General features: G+C 39.6%; 1 protein-coding gene across 5 annotated transcripts in view; it reads right to left on the bottom strand.

The window, feature by feature from the left end:
- Window positions 1-24036, bottom strand: part of NSD3 (nuclear receptor binding SET domain protein 3) — a 108225-nt gene that overhangs the window by 59055 nt on the left and 25134 nt on the right. For all 5 annotated transcript variants that reach the window (XM_079908953.1, XM_079908952.1, XM_079908954.1 and 2 more), the window contains exons 2-4: window positions 9119-9837; window positions 538-609; window positions 9-171 (exon numbers count right to left, since the gene is read on the bottom strand). In XM_079908953.1, the coding sequence (XP_079765079.1) occupies window positions 9-171; window positions 538-609; window positions 9119-9793 (910 nt within the window). In that variant the 5' untranslated portion in view covers window positions 9794-9837. The remainder of the gene's footprint in view (window positions 1-8; window positions 172-537; window positions 610-9118; window positions 9838-24036) is intronic.

Genomic DNA, 24036 nt, shown 5'->3' with positions numbered 1-24036 from the left:
TTTCTTACCTCTTGTGTTAATTTTGGTGTGAACCTCGAGTTGGGGATCACTTGAAACCATACAAGGCCACCAAGGATAGGTTCCCACCTTAGACCAAACAAGATCGCCAACCTGGAACTTAACACCAGCGGACACTTCTGTTGTTGGAACAGAAGGTAACATCGGCTGAACCTGTAGGAAAAGGTCATAAAAAACTTCACTCATACTTTTCTCTGATGCTTGCTATCGGTATCTAGCAAAAGGGAAGAAGAGAGGAGGAAGATAAGCCCCACTCCAAATACTGAAAAGAGGACTGATGGTTTCTGTTGCCAAATTATTGATAAGGCATCTCAAAAATTCACATCTATTAAAAAGTGGTCATAGTTTTGAAAAGGAAAATAATTCGCTAAAAATATCTACCTTTTAAACCAGCTCCAAGATTTATTTCAGTATAACTTCTGAAGTAATAATACATGCTATGTGTGTTCTAATTTAATCACTCTGCTTCCACCTTCTCACACCATGTTTGGTTAGACAGTATTCACTAAAGCCACTCACCGGGAGCTCCTCTTTCAGTACTGGATCTTCTCTTGGTTTTTCTGATACAGTGTCAACCCTCTCATTTGGTCTCTATGTGAAAAGAATAAAATGGCAGCAAACCAAAGAACAGTGACACACACAAAGAGTCAAAGAAAACTAAACAGCAAAGGGAATAAAGGACATTTATTAGCTGAATAATGTAAGGAGGAAAAATACAACTTACACAGTACATGATGCTGTGTCTTAACATCCATTGTCCATTCTACACCACAGCTATAGCTCCCATTTCTTACTTTATCACTTTTAAAACTTAATTTGTTGATTTTCATTTTTTTTTAACCTATCAGAGCGCAAAAAAATGGGCACTCTGAGATTGCTAGTAAGATGTAACTTGGAATTCTTCTAGAGAGCCATTTGGCAATATGTATGAAAAGCCTTAAATTTTCAGACTCTGACCCTGCAAATCCACTTCTAAAAGTGTATACTGCAAAAGCACTGATATATACACATACTGATAGATACACACAAAGATATGCACACCAGTGCTATTTTAAGAGCGAATATTAGAATTAGACATTAGTCTAGATGTCCAAAAGCACAGAATTCGTTAAATAAATTGTAGTACAACTAGATAGTGGAATAATATAAAATTTTAAATGACACGGAAAAATAACAATATAATGTTATTTGAAAACAGCAAATTGAAAAGCAGTTTGTATAGTGTGATTCCAATCTTGGAAAAATAATTTCTTATGTGTACAGAAGAAAAAGACGAGACGGATACCACCAGGTGATGGAATAAGTGATTTTCTTGGATGTGCTTTTCTATATTTGTCAAATTGCTTATAATAAACATCACATTACTTTTCTAATCATAAAACCCACAAATACGTTATTTAAAAATTGATTTCTACAATCCTTTGAGGAGGCAGTTTGGAAGTATCTATCAAAATTCAAAATATGTACACTCTTCAATTTAACAATTATATTTTAGGAACCTATCCTACAGAAATACACAAAGTGAGAAAATCTAAGCAGAGGGATGGTAACTACAACATTATTTCATGTCAGTAATCCACATCTATCAAAATCTTCCTACTTTTTTTTTCCTACTTTTTATTTTAAAATAGCCTGTATATGCCTTGAAAAGTATGTGATACATTGTACAATAAATTGATAAGAGTAGTTATCTTTGAGGAACAAGATTAGGGAAGCGGTGAGGGAAGATCTATACTTGTATATTATTTGTGTTTTCTGTAAAAAGCAAATTACTTTTGTAATTTAAAAGGTTTAAAAACTTTTCTTGTCAAAGAACAGAATTTAGTTTAGATGGCTTAAAAAAAGAGAAATATATCCATTAACTTGGCTCTAATTCCACTTAAAAAGTATTGCTAATTCTAGAAGTTACTTAAAATTCTCATTCAATTAATTCAAGCAGTTTAAGACGCTGCTATAAAAACAAAGTTTTATTAAATAAAAGAAACTGTAAAAATGATGAAGAAATGATAAGCCAGACTCATGTGCCAAACCCCAAGTATCATTCATCCATTCAGCAGTGCCTACGACTTTCCAGGCACTGTTCTAGAAGTTGGGTATACAATGTTGTAACAGACAGATAGGATCTCTGACCTCAAAGAGCTCACAGTTGGGCAGAAGAGACAGACATTAAACAAACACATACATACACTCATACAATGTAAATGTAAAAAGAGAAATAATGGTGTGTCTGTATGTAGCTATGATATGAAGGTCAGGAAAGGCCTGAGAAAGTATAATCTGAATCAAAAGAGGAGGAGTTAATCTAGTAAAAAGTGGGGGAAAGACCACTCCAGAGAGGAGTGGCATGTGTGAAGTCCCTGAGATTAAACAAAGGTAGAAACTTCAAAAAAGCCATTACGACGGACTTAACTGCCCCAAGGAAGAGAGAGGTTACAAGATGGGAGTGGAGAGGAGGCTACATCACCCGGGCCTTGTAAGCCACATTTAAGTGTTTTATCCTAAGTGCACCGAAAGCCTCTGAAGAGGATTAGGTAGAGAAGTAATACACGGCCAATTTCTGTTTTAAAAGGATCACGTTAGCTGTTACATGGAGAATATTTTGGAAGGGAGCAAGAGGGGAAGCAGAATGTCTAATTAGGAGGCTACTGAAAATATTGGAAATAGCCCAAGTGAAAGAAGTAGTGGCAGCTGTTGGTGGGCACTAAATTAGCTCTGTCAGATGCGTCTGTGGTGGCACCATGACAAGCTAATCCAACAGGACACGCTCACCGAGCAAGGAAAGAAAAATCTATGTTCAAATGGGAATTTTTGTCCTTATCTCTGGTGTAATGAGGCAGTTTAAAAATATGGTCCAGGGCTTCCCTGGTGGCGCAGTGGTTGAGAGTCCGCCTGCCAATGCAGGGGACGCGGGTTCGTGCCCCGGTCCGGGAAGATCCCACGTGCCGCGGAGCGGCTGGGCCCGTGAGCCGTGGCCGCTGAGCCTGCGCGTCCGGAGCCTGTGCTCCGCAACGGGAGAGGCCACAGCAGTGAGAGGCCTGCGTACCGCAAAAAAAAATAAAAATACGGTCCACATTTGCGTAGGCCCGTCCGGCAGCTTCATTTCAGTCCACAAACATAGCTTAAACCTTCACCTCAGCTTCTCATTCTCAAGCTACAGCAGGAGGACAGGACCACCTGGGGAAGCACATGTGGAGCCAAGAAAGCAAGTCCTCCTCCTGGGCACATTCAGTCTTCTGATGCTGGGGTGTTAGGGATCTCTGTAACTCTGAGGGCAGATAGATACGGAGTGACTCATCTTTGCCAAACGACAGAACCCTACTGTTGTTAAGAACTCGTCTGAAGCTCAGTAACATTTTTCCCTTTCTGGATTAAAGACAGGATTTCCTCCAAAACCTTTTTATTATTCAAATGTCTTACCTCTTTTTGATTTTTTTGTTTGTTCCATATTCACATTTCCTCCAGGCTGGCTTGAAACACTGTTAAAATCACTTTCAAAGAACTGAGATTTTTTTACACAGTCATTTTAAAAGGCAAGAAATGGCAAGGGAGAAAAAGAGGCCCAAGAAGATTTATTCTAAGCTTTCAAGACTATAAAAATAAAAGAAGAAAAAAAAGTCAAAGAAGGATGCTGCAGTGACAGAAAGGGAATATACATGGTAAAATGTGCTAATGCGTGAACAAAAGTCATACTTACTAGGCATTTAGAGACCTATGACTTGAGCTCAAAAGAAAGGTAAAGAGAGAGAACATAGTATCACAAATACCAATTAGGAAGGGGAGTTTTTAAGATGAAATGGTCACGGGAAGCCAAATGCTTAGGAGTCAAGAAAAATAAGGAGTCAGAAATTGCCAACAGATAAAATACTGCTGGGTATAAAATCCATTTTCCTTCAGTTGTTCAAAGGATAAGCTTAAAAGAGATTAAAATCAGGGCTTCCCTGGTGGCACAGTGGTTGCGAGTCCGCCTGCCGAGGCAGGGGACACGGGTTCGTGCCCCGGTCCTGGAAGATCCCACATGCCACGGAGCACTGGGCCCGTGAGCCATGGCCGCTGAGCCTGCGCGTCCGGAGCCTGCGTGTCCGGAGCCGGTGCTCCGCAACGGGAGAGGCCGCAGCAGTGAGAGGCCCACGTACCGCAAAAAAAAAAAAAAAAAAGAGAGAGAGATTAAAATCAAATAGGGACTGAAGACACCTTTTTTGGTACTAGTAGTGCTGCTTCAGAAAGAGAAAGCATCAGAGAAAAGGTGACAGTGAGTGAGCTCCCCATAGTGTTCAAGTCATCTTAATTTTTTTTTAAATAAATTTATTTATTTTATTTATTTATTTTTGGCTGCATTGGGTCTTCATTGCTGCACGCGGGCTTTCTCTAGTTGTGGCGAGCCGGGGCTACTCTTCGTTGCGGTGTGCGGGCTTCTCACTGCGGTGGCTTCTCTTGTTGCCGAGCACGGGCTCTAGGCACGCGGGCTTCAGTAGTTGTGGCTCGCGGGCTCTAGAGCGCAGGCTCAGTAGTTGGGATGCACAGGCTTAGTTGCTCCACGGCATGTGGGATCTTCCCGGACCAGGGTTCGAACCCGTGCCCCTTACATTGGCAGGCGGATTCTCAACCACTGCACCACCAGGGAAGCCCGAGTTATCTTAATTTTAAATGAGGGCTTCCCTGGTGGCACAGTGGTTAAGAATCCGCCTGCCAATGCAGGGAACATGGGTTCGAGCCCTGGTCCGGGAAGATCCCACATGCCGTGGAGCAACTAAGCCCGTGCACCACAACTACTGAGCCTATGCTCAAGAGCGCGGAAGCCACAATTACTGAGCCTGCATGCTACAACTACTGAAGCCCACGCACCACAACAAGAGAAGCCACTGCAATGAGAAGCCCGCGCACCTGAACAAAGAGTAGCCCCCCGTTCGCCGCACCTAGAGAAAGCCCAAGTGCAGCAAGGAAGACCCAAAGCAACCAAAAATAAAGTAAAAAACAAAAAAAATTAGGGGGAATTCCCTGGTGGTCCAGTGGTTAGGACTCGGTGCTTTCACTGCTGAGGGCCCAGGTTCAGTCCCTGGTCAGGGAACTAAGATCCCACAAGTCGTGTGGTGTAGACAAAAAAAAAAAAAAAAACTGGTCTTTTTAAAATTAAAACCCAAGAGATTTATCAGGATGACTAATACTCATCAAATCTGGCAGAATTCAAAATCCTTAATAGTTTTCAAAACATTAAGTAAAATCATATTCTCTAAAAGAACCAAAAACTTATGTCATCATTTAAGGTAGAAAGAAAAATGTAAAGTCAGTAAATTGTTCGTGCATTTTTCTTTTACTTTCTGAATAACTGTAAGTTCACAATGCATATGAACAGTTTCTAAGAATTCTAAGACCTAACACTCTGAGGCTGGAGAACCAAATATAACCTCTAACTTAGTGCTAATGGGACCAAACCAGCCATCTGGCTTTTTATAAGTGAAAATGGCAAGCTAAGAGTTAATGAGACTGGCCTTAGTGGATAAGCCCACCAAAGTGCCAGTAGAAGACCAATGTTTGAATAGGGCCTACACTCACATGCCTGAGGCATTACACCTGCCAAGGAGGAAGAAATGCAGAAACATTTCCACATGTTTCTAATTTGGTGGGAGAGAAAACAGCTTAAAGCAGCTTTACAAAATATACAATTTCAGTAGTGATCTCAGGTCTCCTGCTGCCTGGATGTTTGGACACGTTTTCATTGTTGAGAAGATATACTTAGGTTGTTCCAAAGAACGGCCACTCTTTAGAAGGCCAAACAGCTCAGAATTGGGAGGAAATACTTGTAGATCAAATATGAAGAAAAAAGGAAAGAAAAAAGAAGTGAAATCTTGAAGCGTATTATTTTAGATGAGATTTTGTTTGCTTTGTTTGTCTCAGAAAAGAACCTATGAGCGAGTTTTAATGAAGAAGTCTACATCTATATCCATATATCTATAGCTATAGCTGTATCTATCTATATATCTGCAGACCCAGCTTGAGGACAGTCATCCCAGGCACACAGTTCTCACTACGCTTCCCTCAAGCATCTGGGGGAGGGGAGCTGTCCCGTGGTGTGGGCAAACTCTTACGTGGGCTTCTTTCCCTTCTACGCCTGCTACAATGCTGAACACCAAGAGTGTGGACCCCCAGTGACAACCAGGAGACACAAGAGCATCAAAAATTAAAGCACTTAAAAACAACTGTCCTGAAGAAGGCAAAAGGGATGTTGTTCAAGTTAAGAAAACCCCATTAAACACATACACAGTTACAAAAAACAGGTTGATTTGGGCACATCCCTTGTCCGCATGGCTTAGCAGAGACACGGCACTAACAACGAGCAGGGCCTTTGGGGGCTCCAGCCCAAAGTTCTACTGTGAGAATGGAGCATCACTTTTACGGCACCATCTCTTAAGCTTATAACTGCCTCCCATGTGTGATAAAAGTTTAATTAATCAAATTCAACTAACAAGAGCTTAGCTTTTCACCGTATTTCTTTGAAAGAAAAACCCCTGGATTTTCCCCCAAAGCTCAACTTTCAGGCAATGGTCTTGGTAACATTTAGTGCAATCAATGACACTTAACACATCTATACTTTCAGTCAAAGTGACATTCCTTTACCCCAAGACACTGTAAGATCCTAAATAATGAAATATTAAATTATGCCCCACATGATTTACTAAAAAGGAAAATGAACTAAAACTCTTAAATTACATCTAACCATTCTAATTCCTGGATATAACAGTTAACTGAAGGTTTAAGTGATATAAACAGCCAGACATAGCAGACATCCAACAAAGACAGAACTGGCTTTAAAATCTCACTGAAAAGTGACTACTAGAAATATCACATCACTGCACTGAATTTTTTTCCTAGATTCCAATAAAACAAAGAGTGGATACAAAAAATGAACAGACTCTCTTCTCCTGCCTCTGCTTCCAGCCCTATTTCTATTTTGTGACATATTTTAAGCTATATATTTTAATATTTTTACCAATAAAGGCAAGAAGTCTAGCCTAATAAATAAAATTGGATATTCTCCTATTTGCCAGATTCTCTAGAGCAGAAGCAAGACGGGCCAGCAAGATGGCTCTTAGGACCTAAGCTAAAACCAAATGCAGGTTTTATGCATTTTCGTGATTGCTAAGGATCATAGTGCATCACATGTCTTTTCACTGCAGGTCCATGAACAAACTGCTACAGTGGAAGTCTCTGCAGAGTAAAAAGTTAACTTCTCTCCTTCCACTGATTCATTCATTTAATAAACGGTGTAAGATACTATGTGAGCTAAGTTCTGTGGGGGGCATTTAATAACTGACATAAGAAATTCAAATGCATTCCAGAAACCACTTAGTTTCAAAGCCTTCATTTTACAGCTGCAGAACTAAGATGGAAGAACTACTAGTGTCCGCAATTACTCTTTATCTCATCACCCAGTTTTATTTTCTTCATAGCACCTACCACTATCTAAACTTAGACTCATTTACATAAATATGTGTGTATTTTCTGCCTCTTCTTAGTAGAATATTAGCACCCTGAAAGTAGGCATCTTTACTTTTCATTCACTGCCCAACTTTCAATTCTTAGAAAAGCGTCTAACACACATTAGGTACTCAGTTGATATCTGTTAAATGAATAAATAAGAAAACTATAGAAAAATGAGAAAAACATACTGAAATATCACACTGAGACTTGTGAGAGCCTAGAACCAGTGTGACCTTTACTCCAGAAAAACACCATATTTGAGTTGTGTGAAGTAGTGGAACCCAGCTACCAAGGAAAAGGTGAGTTGGTAAGATGTAAACATTACTTTGAACAGAAGATGATAAATTAACTTATTCAGGCAGAGCAGACAGAAAAGCATACAACTGTCACAAAAATTCATAGATATTCATTTCTTCCCAAATCAATGTCTGGGGACATCTTCAAGTAATACCATGTATTAGAATACTAACTAAAAACTCTTCATTCAAGCTAGCATTGATTTGTTACATACCTTTCTTATTAAGAAAATTAATACTGAAACCTCAGAGATGTTAAAAAGAAATTAGCAGCATGCATCTTAAGTTACCATTAAAGAATGACTTTTATAAAACCTCTACCTGAAGATTTAGTGAATATGTATGAATACTAACTCTGATTTTATAAAAAGAGTTCCTTTATTTACTTCAGGTTATTTTGTGGCAAACACTAGTAATGAGGGTTAAATCTAAGCTCTACTAGCAAAAGTTGGTCTGGAACAATGGAAAACCAATATCATTAACCATCTTTCTCTGCCCTTCCTCTTCATCTTCAGAAACCAGGAGTTTTTTTTTGTTTGTTTGGTTGGGTTTTTTTAACATCTTTATTGGAGTATAATTGCTTTACAGTGCTGTGTTAGTTTCTGCCGTGTAACAAAGTGAATCAGCTATATGCATACATATTTTCCCCACATCCCTTCCCTCTTGCATCTCCCTCCCACCCTCCTTATCCCACCCCTCTAGGTGGTCACAAAGAACCAAGCTGATCTCTCTGTGCTATGCGGCTGCTTCCCACTAGCTATCTATTTTACATTTGGTAGTGTATATATGTCCATGCCACTCTCTCACATCGTCCCAGCTTACCCTTACCCCTCTCCATGTCCTCAAGTCCATTCTCTACGTCTGCATCTTTATTCCCGTCCTGCCCCTAGGTTCTTCATAACTTTCTTTTTTTTAAGATTCCATATATATGTGCTAGCATACGGTATTTGTTTTTTTCTTTCTGACTTACTTCACTCTGTATGACACACTCTAAGTCCATACTCCTCACTAAAAATAAATCAATTTCGCAGAAACCAGTTTATCACGAGCAAAATTAAGTGAGGCTATTAAACAAAGAAACATAGGAGGCAAGATTTTTAGTGTCACATGTTTCTAAAATATTTCTTTACTCAGATGATGTCCATTCATTTATTCAGCAAATATTTACTTACCACCTATCATAACATCCCAAGCTGCATGCTAGGGATCAGATGAAAGAAGTTATCAGAAATATTTATATTTGGAGAGATAAAAACTGAAAAAGGTCTCTTGGACTTCCAGTAAATGTGAAATATTACAAATTTTTTCAAAAAGATGTTTCAACTTACATTTTGTTCCTCTGGTTCTAATCTGGGGATTTTGTGTGACTTGCGCTCTTCAGATCTAGATGAATCATGCTTGTTGCTTTTTTTCCTCTTTTCTTTTCTGCTTTCATGCTTTGACTTTGTGTGCTCACTTGCCTGTACTTCATTTAAAAGGTCTCCACAAAGGGAAGACTCAAACAATTCCCTGCCATTCTGGATAGTTTTGGTTATTTTTAGTTTAATTTCAGGTGAGCCAGTCTTCTTTGGAATCACAGTCTGTGGTACTGAAGGAGGAGGTGGTGGCTGTGGAGGAGAAGGTTTTTCCAGAATTTCATGTGGTCTTGTGTTTGGAATTTCTGAATGGTAATAGTCAGTGGGGCTAAAGTTTCTAACTGCACCAAAGCCATTGGCCGACCCATTGGGATACTGGTTATAGGACTGGTATTTGGTTTGAGTTTCGTACATGCTGATTGATGATGGGTAGCCATTCGTGAGTGGAGGAAGATCTTCTGTTGTAGGTGGGTACTGAAAGCCTTGCTGCAAGGTAGCTTCGTATGGTGTCTGGCCACCATCTTCAACAATGTCACTGTTGTTATCAAAGGCATCCTCCTGACGGATGTTGGCGGAGTCAATGAGTTGAGGTGGTTGCTGAATTGTGTTTCCCATGATCCCTTGCATGAAAGAGAAAGAGAAATCCATTGTTCTGCTCCAGCATCCTTAACTTTCCCTTTCTCTCATCGGGCCTAAAGTTTTAAAAGAGAGATTAAAAGGTGTTAGTTAACATCCTCAAAGACTAGAGGCTAATCAACTGCAAAAGGATTAAAGTAAAATATTCTGAATCCAATTTTCATATCCAGATTTGCACAAACTAAATTTTTAAAACAGGTAGCCAATATAATTCTGACACAGAGCAAATACTTTTTATCTTAAATGCTTATCTGTGGGCTTCCCTGGTGGCGCAGTGGTTGAGAGTCCGCCTGCCGATGCAGGGGACACGGGTTTGTGCCCCAGTCCGGGAAGATCCCACATGCTGCGGAGCGGCTGGGCCCGTGAGCCATGGCCGCTGAGCCTGCGTGTCCGGAGCCTATGCTCCGCAACGGGAGAGGCCACAACAGTGAGAGGCCCGCGTACCGCAAAAAAAAAAAAAAAAAATCTTATCTGTTTGAAACTCAATTACTTTCACAATAACTTGAGTAACAAAATTTTATCCTCTTTGCCATCATGCAAAACAGTTTTGACATTCCTTTCTGTTTCCTAAATTAGAGATTATAAGTCTCAGTTAAAACTGTAAATTGCAAAATAAGCAGTGTCCTGACACATACAAATTAGGTTCCATGTGTGCTTTCCTTAAATCATTCATATTTTATCCAGTGGTTCTGTTATTACAAAAATAATAAAATCTTATTGTAAATATTTTAAATACAAAAATTAAAAGGCCAAATCCTCTCCCACTCCACCATTCCCATTCTCCTAAGTCATGGATAACCACTGTAAATACTTTAGTGGGTACTCTTCCAAATATTTCTCTACATATTTATACACAAAATGTTTAAAATAGTTTATTCTGTGACTTGCTTATTCAACTTAAAGTATGTCCTAGATATCTTTCTACATCAGCATGTACAGATCACTCTCATACATACTCCACTCTTTCAGTGGCTGCACAGTAAACAACTGTGTAATCTACCGTAACATGTTTAACCATTTGCGTACTGACAATCATTGAGTTGCTCACAACTGTTTGGTATTATAAACAGGTTTACAGGAAACTTTCTTGAAACTGTATCTTTATGCATATATGTATTCTTCCAGGACATCTGAATTTTAATAGATACTGCAAAACTGTTTTATAGGCTGTACTATATCAATTTATACTCATACCAGCAGTGTGAGGGGATGCCTGATTTCCTATACTCTTGCCAGTATCTACTTGTTTTTAATCAGTGGTATGTATAGCAGAATCATCTTTACTTTTACAAAAGGCACATGTCAAGATCTATATACTGATGACTCTGATTCAGTAAATCTGGGGTGAGGCCTAGAGCATGAGTATTTTAAGGCCACATTCCAGCTCATACTGATGCACACTCCTGGTTGGGTCACCACATTATACGCTCACAATTATTGTGCTTTCTCTAGAAGATGTCTGAAAATGCCCACACTGTGTAACAAGGTTATAATATGGATAAGCATCTGTTAGGAAATGCTCTAAGACCACTCTGCTTTGTCATAAGGTTTGACAGTCTCACATCTTGAGACAGAGGATTAATGGACTGCCCAGGTACTATTTTGAAAATCCTATAAACACTTCTTCTAAAAAGCTCTAAGGCTGAGAGGATTTCACTACTGTATCAAGTCTGATGAATTGACTGTAGCTGCCAGAATACTAGGAAGAGGATTCTGAAGCTACAGTCCAGTTCAATTCCATGACCAACTAATAATGTCCACCATCTTGGTTCTAGTAGGAATTACCATAATGATAAAGCAAGTAACCCAGAACAGCAAAGGGAAGAAGGAAACAAAAGCTGACAACACTTTCCAAGGTGTATCCAATTAAACAGCTGTTGTTTATTCTGCCGTTAGCAAATGGAAAGAATTTTAAAAGTTCTAAAATTGCAAACAATGAATATGTGAGCATATAGGAAATCAAACTGCCCTTACTGCTCTATAGTGGAGTGAGGGATGGGGGGCATGGGGTGTGAGAGAGCACTCCCGCTTTTTTAGCATCTACTCTGGGCCAAGCACTTTATATGTATCTCATTTAATCCTCAAAACAACTCTGCAAGGTGAGTATCTGATTCCTGTCTCCTAGGTGAAGAAAGTGTGTTTCAGAGGGGTTAGGTGTCTTGCTTAAACCCCTATAACCAGGGGGCCGAATTAGGATTTGAATGTAAGCATCTCTGACTCTAAAGCCCAAGACTTTTGCCACTATGCCACTTCCATTTTCTTCAGCTGTAGGTTCTGAGAGGATTTGTTTCTTTCCTTCATGTGCTTTTATTCCTTGGTCACTGCCAAAATGACGACTAACTATTCTATAATAACCACCGTTGACACTTAAAGAGCGCTTATCGAGTGTGGCAGGAGCTGTTAAGCGCTCTAAATACAGTACTACATTTAATGCTCCCAACAACCTTCAGCTAGACATTAATGTCAGTTCCCATTATGGATGGGGAAACAGAGGCAAGAGAGGTTATGACTTGCTCAAATGCACAAGGCTAGTCATTAGCTGACAGCTGGGATTCGAGCCAGGCAGTCTGGTTTCAGAGTCTGTGATCCTAACCAGCATACTGTACTGATAATGCTGACAAAGGTTAGAAATCATTTCTTTATATATATAGCTTAAGAGTTGAAACATTACCCTACTCTGACCCTTGGCAAAAATGTGTATAGCTCACAGACACTAGAAGGGTATGTTCTAAAATTCCATAAACAGGGACTTCCCTGGTGGCGCGGTGGTTAAGAATCCGCCTGCCAATGCAGGGACACGGGTTCGAGCCCTGGTCCGGGAAGATCCCACATGCCGCAGAGCCACTAAGCCCATGCGCCATAACTACTGAGCTTGTGCTCTAGAGCCCACGAGCCACAACTACTAAGCCCGTGTGCCACAACTACTGAAGCCTATGCACCTAGAGCCCATGCTCTGCAGCAAAAGAAGCCACCGCAATGAGAAGCCCGTGCACTGCAACGAAGAGAAGTCCCCGCTTGCCGCAATAGAGAGAGCCCACGTGAAGCAATAAAGACCCAACGCAGCCAAAATGTAAATAAATTAATTAATTTTAAAAACTAAAGGAATACTTAATTAAATCATTTTCCTGTAGTAAAAGTCAGATGTGAAAAAGAAAATAAAAATAGAAAAAAAAATAAAATAAAATTCCGTAAACACACATGGGGCAAGTACACAGGTAGAATTCAAAAGTTCTCCAAACTTCCAACTTGAAGGCAAGTTAAATACCAACAATTGACAAGATGCAACCTGTGTTTTTGGTTCTCATAATTGTTGTACACAAGATCAGCTTCCAGATAGTCTCCCCAAATTATAGTCCACAGAGGTTTTCAGGCACATGTATTCAGAGACTAAGATTTCTGATGCTTTCGATTTAGTTCCAAACACAAACTTCTAAGAAGTTTGGTATTTTCCCCCTTCTCTTCTCTTCTCTAGCTCTATAACCAAATATTTTATTTTAGTTTGAACTAAGAACAGAAATAACATTACCCTATTACAATTATAGTATAAGAGTTTACAATTACAGTGTTTTCATATACATTTTTAAAAATTAATTAATTAATTTGGTTGTACCGGGTCTTAGTTGAGGCTCGCCTGCTCCTTAGTTGTAGCATGTGAACTGTTAGTTGCGGCATGCATGTGGGATCTAGTTCCCTGACCAGGGATCAAACCCAGGCCCCCTGCTTTGGGAGCTCCGAGTCTTAATCACTGCACAACCAGGGAAGTTCCCTCATATACATTCTTATTTAAGCCACAAAACAAGCCTGTAAAGCTGACAGGGGAGGTGTTAGCTTCATTTTTCAGATAACTACATTCAATATTTGCTGAATTTCCCAAGACTACAAAGCTAATTAGTGATTAAGCCTGAAAAAGCAACCTCTTAGCTTCTAATCCTGTGCTCTCTTCCACAAGATCTCACTGCCAGAGAATATCCAACCACCCACAGACAACATACTATAACCTTAAGAGTCATACGTTCAAAGCTGAACAGACTGTCCTTCCTTAACTCAGCTTTCCTTTCAGACTACCCCAGATCGGCCGTTGCTTCCACTATTTTTCTAGCTTCCCAGGCTAGCAGCCTCAGGTTCACAGGTGACTGATTCTTCCCTCTCTGTGAGGCCGTAAAACTAATCATTGGACAAGTCTAGTCTCTTCCTTTGAACTCTGATTTGTTCTTTGATCTCTACATCCATGTCAGGCCAGGCCCTTGTCAGCACCTTATCCTGGACCTACAACGACTGATTTTCTAGATATTTCTCACCTCTAACTACTTCTTCTTTAGTTTCATCTAAACCAAACTGCACTGGGTCTACTCCCATATTAAGACACTCTGAACTCCACACCACACCAAGTTCCTTCCATGCCTTTCAAAATTTTCCATAATCCCACTTTCTCCTACCAATCCAAATTGCACGTGCATGAATGAACTTTTCTGAGCATCCACTGGGCCAAAAATCTATAAACTGAGGCCTAATATATATTACACATTGTTTAATCCTATGATGCAAAGTAGCATTCCCATTTTACAGATGAGAAGGAATGGAGCTCAAAAAGATCAAGTGATTTGCCCTTAGTCACGCAGCCAACAGAAGTTGAGTAAAATGGTGAAACTCCGATCTTCTAACTCCAATACAGAACTCTTTACATGGCAGCTGCCTCATAATATGCAAACTATCCAAACTTCCCATTTTAATCCAATATGCTCCTTACCCATAATACAAATGCCTGTTTGACAGCTCTCATACCTCACAAGCATCTTAAAATACCTAATAATGAACTCTTAGTTTTTATTTTACTTAAGTGTGTCCTTCCCCCAGTCCCTCCTATGAGAAGGAGATGAAACTTCCATCTATCAGTTGTCAAAGCCAGAAACCTGGGGATCATGACACACCCCTTCCCCTCACTCCTACTGTTGCCCAATCTGTCAGTGAACTCCCGGAGTCTTACCTCCCAAGTGCACGTCTCACACTTGTCTGCCTCATGCCACGTCTCCAGCCCCTCACGCTAGCCCCTGCACCTCCCCTTGGCTCCTGCACAGCTGCCTCCGCAGTCTCCAGGCTGCTTCTCCTGCCTCTCAGAGCCTACCTCCCCAGAGGACAGCCCGCCGCCTTTTAAAAGCTAACCCGCTAACCCGATCACGTGATGACTCCTCAGATTACAGCAGGGAAAATGAGCGACAACATGGATGACTCTCACAAAAGTCATTTTGAATGAAAGAACCCAGACATCACGATTCCACTTATATAGTACACAGTGTGATTTCATTTACACAAGGTTCAAAAACAGGATGAAGTTAAAACTAAATCCATGGAGATAGCTGTCAGAACAGTAGTTGCTTTTTTTGGACGGCATGCTGTAAACACTGGAGGGGGGCCATAAGGGAGGTTTTTAAGCTGCTAGTTATGTTTAATTTATTGATCTAGACAGTAATTACATGATTTGCTAAAATAAGCAAAAACAAGCAACAAAACCTTCAATGCCTTCCCAGTGCACTCAAATAAAATCCAGACTACGTATCATCCCAGCAAGCCCCTGCATGGTCAGGCCTCAGTTTACATTTCCAAAGTTATCTACGAACACTCTCCACTGGAAGCATTACACTCCAGGGGCTTCTTTTCAATTTCTCAAATGTGCCAACTTCATTTCTGCAATCGGGATTCTCATATGTGCTACTCCAGCTTAAAAACCTCTCAGATAGGACTTCCGAGGTCCTCTGCTCATTTTCCTCTGTAAGGTCCTCTGCTCATTTTCCTCTGTAAGCTTATTTTTCGTCCTTTATAGGACTCACCACAATATGTTATTATTCAGGTATGCATTCGCCTTCTTATGGTCTGTCTCCCTCATTCCACTGCATGCTCTGTAAGTGCAGGGACCATGGATGTCTTATTCAATGCTGGACACTCAGTACTGTTCAATTAACAGATGAATGAGAGTCCCTGACCTCAAAGGGCTTAAAACTAGTACACCTCCACTGACCTGCAGGATTTCTGGGGATATTAGCCTATAACGTAACTTTACTCACCCACTAATCCCTTGTTTGGTAAAAATGTATTATGCTCACTGTAAAAAACAAACAAGCAAACAAATAAAACATTGACACCCATAGTTACGTGGTCAACTGATCTTCCGCAAAGGTGCCAAGGTAATTCAAGGGGAAACAATGGTATTTTCAACAGAGCCGGGAAAAAATGACTGGATATCTGTATGGAAAAAGCGAACCTCACCGTTTCTTTACATTATACACAAAAAATAACTAAAATTAGTTCATAAACCTGGTACTAAAGTCAAACCATAAAACTTCCAGAATAAAACGTGGGAGAAAATATACCACTGTGTTAGGCAGAAGAGTTCTTAAACAGGACACAAATACCATGAACTATGAAAGAAAAAGACTGATAAAATGGACTTCAAAATTAAAAACTCCTGCTCTTCAAAAGTCACAGTTAAGAAAACAAAAAGGTGTGAAACTAACACAACATTGTCAATCAAGTATACCTCAATAGAAAATTTACAAATAAAAAATTTTAAATGCCAAAAAAAAAAGGTGAATGATAGGCAGAGACAAAATATTTGCAAAATACATATTTAACAAAGAATACCCTTATACTCTTACATTCTAGGAAATGGGGAGAGATCCACTAAGGGTTTTTGCGTAAAAATAAGACAAGTGAAACGACAGTTTAAATATTCATCACTCCACAGGTTACTTACTAATTGCAAACTGAAATATGTACAGGAGAGAGCTGTGGCGGGCAGCATTTCAGACAAGTGAGGAGATATGGCGTTACCAGAAGCCAAGCGGACAGGCCTCCTGTGCCTTGTGGTTGATTCATGAACACATCATCATCTCCGAAGTTCTCTTCCCAGCACTTACACTGAATCTCAAAATGAGGAAACAATCAGACAAATCCAAAACGTGGGACCTTCTCTCAGAAAACTGGCCTCAGCTCTTCAAAAGTTAATGTTACAAACAAAAGGTGGAAAGACTATGCTATATTTTAAAAGACAAGATTTAACAACCAATGCAATAATGGGTGAACTTTGATGAAATCCTGGATTTAAACATACACACGAACATAAAAATAATGTTTTGGAGAAAATGAGAATTTTAAATGTGAACTAGCTACTAAACAATGGAGCTACTAATTTTCAAAGGTATAACAGTGTTCTGTTTATGTAAGAAAATGTCCTTATTCTTAGGTGAGCTATGCTGAAACATTTAAAGTGTCATGTGATCCACAACTTACAAATGGTTTAAGATTTTAAAAGTACATATACCTAGAGTAAAACAAAGGAGGCAAAATGTGAACAATTCACTAATCCAGGTGTTGACTATAATATTCTTTTAACTTTCCTAAAGGCTTGAAATTTTTTAAAGTAAAATGTTGGGGTAAAATAAAAATAATTTAGCTAAAGGGTTAGAAGAAATATTGAAAAGAAAAAGCAACTGCTTCTTAAGGTGGAAAAGCATGCATTAAATCCTGACACCATATTCCGACCAACTCAGCTAAATGGTCCACTGTATCATATTTTCTAGAAAGTCTAAGCATGAACAGAGACACACTTTTTCATATTATACCTCCAAAGAGTACAATAATGCAATCAAGAAAGTAGTTTTGATAATGAAAAAAGAAGATATTTTAGGACTATAACTAAATTCCTTTACATAGTGATTTTTTTTTTTTTTTTTTTTGCGGTACGTGGGTACACTGTTGTGGCCTCTCCTGTTGCGGAGCACAGGCCCCGGACGTGCAGGCTCAGCGGCCATGGCTCACGGGCCCAGCCGCTCCGCAGCATGTGGGATCTTCCCGGACCAGGCACGAACCCGTGTCCCCTGCATCGGCAGGCGGACTCTCAACCACTGCGCCACCAGGGAAGCCCACATAGTGATTTTTATACATACTGCAGTCTGGCGGTCAGCTTTCAAACAGCAGACACACCAACTGACATTACAGAATTAGGAGGCGCTCTAATGAGTACTATGGTTGACAGAATCAAACTGCTAGGTTCAAAACCCAGAGCCAAGGCTCATTAGCTATGTGACTTTCGGCAACTTAATCTCCCTAAATCTCAGTTTTCTTACCCAGAAACTGTGGATACTTTAACTGTCTACAGTGTTTCTGTAAGAAATAAGAGTTAATCCATGAGCAGTACTTCGGACAGTGCCCCGAGTATAGTTAGAGCCCAGTATCTATTGGCTATTATTACTGTTATCATTCAGTACAATGCTGGGCACACAGAACTTGTGAAAAACCTGATCTCTGACCTGAAGGCATTCACAATCTCTTTAGTATATTAGACAATATAGGATTCTATGAGCAAGACTCATATGTAAACACATTAAACAGAAGGTGACTAAGAATTACATTGTGTGCCATCAGAATTAGAAGACATTTGAGGACAGTGCTCACTGGGGAAGGAGGCATTTAGGCCACAAAAGACAGGCAGGATAGGAAGTTAGGTGTTTTTCACCCACACTTTTTTTTTTTTTTGGCCGTGACACATGGCTTGCAGGATCTTAGTTCTCTGACTAGGGATCGAACCCGGGCCCCCCTACAGTGGAAGCTCGGAGTCCTAACCACTGGACATCCAGGGAAGTCCCTCAACCACACATTTTAAAACTCCTCCACAGAGGCCACCAAAAACTCTCATACCTTTGTCATTAATAAATCCCTGATAAAGATGTATGTTTTAAATTTTTTGTATTACTAAAGTAATAATAATAATGACTAACATTTGAGGACTTACTCTGTGTCAATGCTACTCTAAATGCTTCACATTTGTTATATTATTTCACTCCTTATAACACCTCTTCGAGGAAATACTATTGCTTCCCCCATTTCACAAGTGAAAAATGAAGGCCAGCATGATTAAGTGACTTGCCCACCGTCAGACATCCTGTAAATGGAGGATTCACACACAGGCCTTCTGTCTCACAGCACTGGCTCTTGGCCAGTAAACTCATTTCTCACCATCCCTAAGTATGCTGAGAAAACAGCAACCCAAACATTCACTTTACATCACACACTTCCCGATCCCGCTGCCCAGAGCTAACAATTTGGTGGGAGACTTAGCGAACTAGTGTTCCGCCCATTCTAATATGTACTGCCAAGTAAATGAAACCATCACAGGCAAACAGTTTAGGACAAATTCTTCCTCTGAACAATGTTTCCACGTTGGTTTTTGTTCTGTTTTGAGATGAAAGAAATCAGTGAATGAAAAAAAAGAGATGAAAGAAATCAATAAATGAATACTTTTTTCTTAATTTTGTTGAGGCCGTTCACAGACTTTTTTTTTTTTTTTGCGGTACGCAGGCCTCTCACCGTCGTGGCCCCTCCCGTTGCGGAGCACAGGCTCCGGACGCGCAGGCTCAGCGGCCATGGCTCACGGGCCCAGCCACTCCGTGGCATGTGGGATCTTCCCGAACCGGGGCACGAACCCATGTCCCCTGCATCGGCAGGTGGACTCTCAACCACTGTGCCACCAGGGAAGCCCCCACAGACGTTTTTAAAGGAAAAAAGTTGAAAGTTATCAACTAAAGCTTTAGGTCATTCATTCATTCATACACCAACTTATTCATGAGGGGAGTGATAACAGAAAAGTTTACTGAAGTCAATCTTAGATACAGAGTTAAAAGAAAAAGGAAGCATGTTATGTTTCAGATGAACAGCTTGAAGCTATAAACATCAATTAAGTATTCACGATGTGTTAAATGTTTAGTCTAAGTCACTATCACAAATTCTTAAAATGAACAATGCCCTTTGGTAGACTGTACATATTGCTAGATTCCACTTTATAGAATTACATGCTGTGCTGTATGTACTTATTTTCCTATGTTTAACACCAGTTTCTTCTCAATAAGAAAAAAACTTTATATTTTATTATGGATCAAAATCCCTCATATTGACATCATTATTCAGGCTTTTTGGAATCAGAAGTAGTTCTAAAGGTGTCATATAAATTACCTATTTCTGTCTTCAGACCCAACTGCCCCTTCAATACATTCCTAGGTTACTTAATTTGTAAATCTAACCGCATCACTTTCCTGATTAAAACCCTTCAATGATTCCTAGAAAAAGTCAAAGCACTTCAGCCAACAGAGCACGCAGGCCCTCTAAGCAAGGTTTCTATCCATATCTCCAACCTTAAGTCACTTTTGTACACTAGTAATGTCAGGTTACTGAGAACTACCGTACACACATGATTTCGTACCACTGTGCCTTTACTAATGTTATCTCCTATGCCTAATACGCCCTTTTACTTTTTTTTTTTGGCTTGACTTTTAGTCATCTTTTGAGCTCAGAAAGTCATTTCCAAGGAGTAGTCACTTAAGTTCTAGGCTAGTCTGAGTAACTTTCCTCTGTGTTCCTAAGATAAAACCTCTTAGAATTAATCATGAAACAATCTGTTTATGTGATTTTCTTAAGAGCAGGAGTAATTTTATTCATCCATCTGCTCCTAGAACCCAAAGCAAAGGCTCAGAGGAGGGGCTTAATGAACCTTTTAAACTGAACTGTTTAAACTTATGGGAGTTATTACATATAAATGAAATGCTTTAAAGACTTGTTGAGGATCTTGCTGTGAAGAATGCAAGATAATATAAACGCAACTATGGTCTCCTCAGGAATATCCTTGGCAAAATTTGACTGATAACCAGCTACCTAGCCACTACTGAGATTCTCCTTAGTCCTGGGCTACACTTCCCTGCAAGGCTTAAAGCCCCAAGAGACTGGCATGAAGTCAAATGAATTTCCAGGGAGAGTCTATTAACCCAACAAAAGACCAAAAGATATCAAAAACTCCTTTATAAGCATATCTATTTAAAACCCTAGTGTTATTAATACTGTAGATCTGAAATTCAGAATGTGGAAGCTCTCAAAATACAATTTTCACAGTCATAGTTAATTGAACTGGCATGAACATGAATCCTCATTTTCCAAATGTATTCCAGTAATTATAATCAATCCTACTAAAATACAAAGCGAATTTGATATATCAACATTAGAAGTTTTACAGCTAAAGAAATATAGTGGAATATAACGTGATTCCCACAGCACAGAGGAAGAGGGTGGTCTTCCTTTACCCCAGGATAAACAAGGGATCCAGATGTTTCTTTATGTGAACTGTGCAAGAAATATTTCTCAAGGTTTATGATAAATCCACAGTCTGTGTGTGTTTCTATAGTAACAGGAATGGAGTGCACGCAGACAGTCTACAGTAGTGAACCAGCTATGCTGGTTCTTGAAAACCTGGCATTTTTACTGTTTGGCAATTTCTGCGGCAAAACACTATAAAAATGATGCATGATGTTCAAAAATTAGAGTCATTTTGTTTTAAAGCAAAGAATTGAAATTAAGCTTAAGTATATACTCTTTGAGGTGTAACAAGAGAAAGCTATCAAATATAGTCATATACTGATTTATAACTGAATGATCACTAATGTTTGAAAAGAAGATCCTGCATTTGAAATCAATTCAATACATACACACATATCCCTCCAGAAAATTTCAACTACAACTTGCACTTAATGACACAATATGAGGATTTTTGGATGACTGCATCAAGGGAGATTTTCATTTTACTATTTTTTCCCCAAATCTACACCAAGAAGAAAATGGTAAGGAGAGTTAATCTTTTTTTTAAAATATGGTCCATTATTTTCAGTACTTATTAGGTTTGCAAGGGTGAAACCAGAGCCTCTATAAAGTAAAAACTTGAAAAAACATGCATAATCTATATAGGAAGAATGCTAAAATCCCCTAATGCCAGGGTTTTAAAAGAGACTCCATTCTTCTTGGTTGTGTGTTCTATTCATATTTTAAAATCTAATTATATGATCAGAGTGATCCTTTGACTATAAGTCATAAATTCTGTATTACCCGTTTTGTCTTTCATAATTTAAAAATTGTTTAATTGCTAGTAATATAATAACAAAGGTGTATTGTTAAAAAACAGGTATATTATTTTGTTATAATTATCTATTTTAAATCGGTAAATCATTCACCCTTTTTGGAAATAAGAGATAAATATTTTTCAAGAGCCCAAACACACACCTTTAAAAATCAGCAAACACAAACTGCTACTAAGTATCAACAAGATGCATATTACTCTAAAAATTAATATTCTTCTTTCAGAAGCCTTTCTACATTTTAACTTCACCACACACACACAAAAAAGGGGGTAGTGTTATGGGAAAAAGAAAATCAACCACTTGGTTCTAAGAACTTGACCATGCCTCTACAACATCAAAAAGGAAATGAACAACAATATTCACCTTTTGTTTACTAAAAGTAGCTAGAATTGATAGCATCTAATCTGGCTCTGTTATAGACAAAAAGCAATAACTGAATTTGGTACAATGACTACACAACTCAACATCAATCTTTCAAACAAAACATATCCTGCTTGAAAATTCTTTTTTTTAAATAAATGTATTTATTTATTTTTGGCTGTGATGGGTCCTCATTGCTGTGTGCGGGCTTTCTCTAGTTGTGGCGAGCGGGGTGGGGGGGGCGGTGGGGAGTACTCTTTGTTGCGGTGCGCGGGCTTCTCACTGCAGTGGCTTTTCTTGTTGAGTAGCACGGGTTCTTGGCACTCGGGCTTCAGTAGTTGTGGCTCGTGGGCTCTAGAGCGCAGGCTCAGTAGTTGTGGCTCACGGGCTTAGTTGCTTCGCGGCATGTGAGATCTTCCCAGACCAGGGCTCAAACCCGTGTCCCCTGCATTGGCAGGCGGATTCTTAACCACTGCGCCACCAGGGAAGCCCTTTTGAATCATTTAAAGAGGTTTACTGCCACTCTGGTTGAGGCTAACTCTTTGAAAGTTTAATGCAAAAAAAAAAAAAAAAGTGCAGGGAATTCCCTGGCCATCCAGTGGTTAGGACTCCTCGCTTCCACTGCCAGGGGTCTGGGTTTGATCCCTGGTCAGGAACTAAGATCCCGCAATCCGCAAGGTGGGCCCCCCACCCCAGCCCCCCGCCAAAAAAAGTTTAATGCTATGATTTAGGGAAAAACATTTTATTTTCTGAACTATATTTCAGCAATTACACTAATAAAACATCAATTCTCCAAATGATACAAAAGGCTTGCAGTATTGTAGTATGTTAAATAAATGTTCTATATTAGTAAACCTTATATGGATATCTTGACTTAAAGGTACTTTCCGAGGTAGCCTTTTTTTTTTTTTTTTTTGCGGTACGCGGGCCTCTCACTGTTGTGACCTCTCCCGTTGCGGAGCACAGGCTCCGGATGTGTGCAGGCTCAGCGGCCATGGCTCACGGGCCCAGCCGCTCCGTGGCATGTGGGATCCTCCTGGACCGGGGCACGAAGCCGTGTCCCCTGCATCGGCAGGCGGACTCTCAACCACTGCGCCACCAGGGAAGCCCCCGAGGTAGCCTTTTAAAAAGAACTCTAAGCTGCTAATTTCTGGGTTAAAGTGGAAAATATGCTTGCTTTAAAAAATAAACAATTCGAGAGAGAATATATTCCCTTTATATCGTCATGTGATTTTACTCATTTATCCACCAAGATACAAAGGGAATCATGTCATTTTTATACAATTACTGACAACATGCACCCAAATCAAAGTAGTTTTACTCCATCTATATCTAATAAACTCAAGATGTATCAATAGAAGATACCTTTCTAGAACAGGATTTGTTACATGACATTTATTCATTAAACAACTAAGCAAAGGCATAAGATTGGCCACTCTCTTCAATAAATGAAGAAATAAAATATGAGTATGATGCTTAAATAAAAACAAAACAGAAATAAATACTGGTGAGGTTTTCTCTTCTTGCTCCCTACTCAGGTACAGTATTTTTGTCCTACTTTTTTTTTTTTTTTAACATCTTTATTGGAGTATAATTGCTTTACAATGGTATGTTAGTTTCTACTTTATAACAAACTGAATCAGTTATACATATACATATGTTCCCATATCTCCTCCCTCTTGCATCTCCCTCCCTCCCACCCTCCCCATCCCACCCCTCTAGGTGGTCACAAAGCACCGAGCTGACCTCCCTGTGCTATGCGGCTGCTTCCCACTAGCTATCAGTTTTACATTTGGTAGTGTATATATGTCCATGCCACTCTCTCACTTTGTCCCAGCTTACCCTTCCCCCTCCCCATGTACTCAAGTCCATTCTCTAGTAGGTCTGTGTCTTTATTCCTGTCTTGCCCCTAGGTTCTTCATGACCTTTTTTTTTTTTTAAGATTCC

The sequence above is a fragment of the Stenella coeruleoalba genome, assembly GCF_951394435.1.
Source record: "Stenella coeruleoalba genome assembly, chromosome: 21".
Classification (NCBI taxonomy): Eukaryota; Metazoa; Chordata; class Mammalia; order Artiodactyla; family Delphinidae; genus Stenella; species Stenella coeruleoalba.
This window is presented reverse-complemented; position numbering and strand designations above follow the sequence as displayed.